Genomic DNA, 1,340 nt, shown 5'->3' with positions numbered 1-1,340 from the left:
GTATGGTTGATTGTGGACTAGCATGTACTATCATAACTACTGTAGTTTATTTTTATTTTATTATTTATCTCTTACTTTACATTTGTACAAGGTAAGCTCCTAGAGCTATATGGTGCTTTATTTATTAGGCAATTCATTTTGCTCTGTTAATTTTTATTTATAGAAAATTACCTGATTAGTACAAAAACAGCACTGAGCTGGAGTGAAATTCATTACTTCTGGAAGCCTCCGCTATTCCACTTATTAAAATGAACTCCTGTTTTTCCTTGAATAATAAAAAGCATTCATTTGCACTAATCCTTTGTTTCCTGGGTGTGCCCCAAAGTGAATCCCAGTCTGATTGAATTTGAATAACTCACTAATTGAAATGGTAAAGATGAACAGCCTTCATTTGCTGGATGCATGTTGCTGCAGAAATTCCCTTTAGTATTGCAGGTGTTCATTTAAAAGATGTCCTCTAACAGGTAAGATCCTATTTTATAGCTTAGAATATAGCTTATTTAAACATTGTAAAAATAAATAAATGCATTCCTAATAAGGATATGTGAAGGATATATGCATATTGTGTGGTACCTGTTCTGGTAGTGAAAAGGCAAAGTGGACTTACATCCCTTGACAAAGGTTTTTTGCTTTTTTTTTATTTTAAACTGGAGAAATGTGTTGTTGCCTATAGCCATCAATCGGATAACTGCATTTTTTTTCAAGCAGCTTAAATATCTACTCTGGTTACATTAAGCAACAGTTGCACTTTCCTCTAGTTCACTTTGCCCTGTATTGCAGAATCTGCCTTTTGTTTAGTAAGGGTTATTAGTAAGGATATTTTAAAATGTCCCCACTGTGTCAGACCTGCACCATATTAAAGGGATTCTTAAAAAGGAATAGAGCATCTTCACTAGGGAGTTTTCACTTAGCTTAGTTAATGTGGCGAAAACTCACTTTCCCCCAAAAAATATCCAATCGTATCCATGAAAAAATTCAAAACACAATGCATGCACATGATTGGGTGATTGTGCCACATGGTATACAAAGTGTTGAAAAATATCGTTATCTGGAACTTTAAACATTGTTCTAGCAAAAATAGAGCAATAACTTTGTATGTGACATGCAGCCTGCCACTAGCATTAAAACCACAGTTTTTTTCTCCCTTCTGTCATGTAGTTTCCATTACCTTTTTTTGATCCTGTAAGTGAATCTTTTATTTTTCCACCTCCTTTTAACTGGCCAAGCTGCCCCGCAAAGGTGTCAGTAACAGGGGTTAAGGGGACACACTATTTAACACTGGTGGGCTATTTAACACTGGTGGGGTTCCTACAATGGTCACCCTTTTATTTACATGCATT

The 1,340-nt window shown here is 35.2% G+C and overlaps 1 protein-coding gene across 1 annotated transcript in view; it reads left to right on the top strand.

Annotated features, from left to right (window-relative positions):
* The first annotated feature begins 412 nt into the window (after nt 1-412).
* LOC108799059 overlaps nt 413-1,340 on the top strand; it is a 32,583-nt gene continuing 31,655 nt past the window's right edge. The window contains exon 1 of the mRNA XM_018570877.1: nt 413-464. Within this exon, the coding sequence (XP_018426379.1) occupies nt 451-464 (14 nt within the window). The 5' untranslated portion in view covers nt 413-450. The remainder of the gene's footprint in view (nt 465-1,340) is intronic.

The sequence above is a fragment of the Nanorana parkeri genome, unplaced genomic scaffold (assembly GCF_000935625.1).
Source record: "Nanorana parkeri isolate BGI_ZX_2015 unplaced genomic scaffold, ASM93562v1 scaffold1621, whole genome shotgun sequence".
NCBI lineage: Eukaryota > Metazoa > Chordata > Amphibia > Anura > Dicroglossidae > Nanorana > Nanorana parkeri.
Note: the sequence above shows the minus strand (reverse complement) of the source record. Positions and strands in the feature narration are given on the sequence as shown.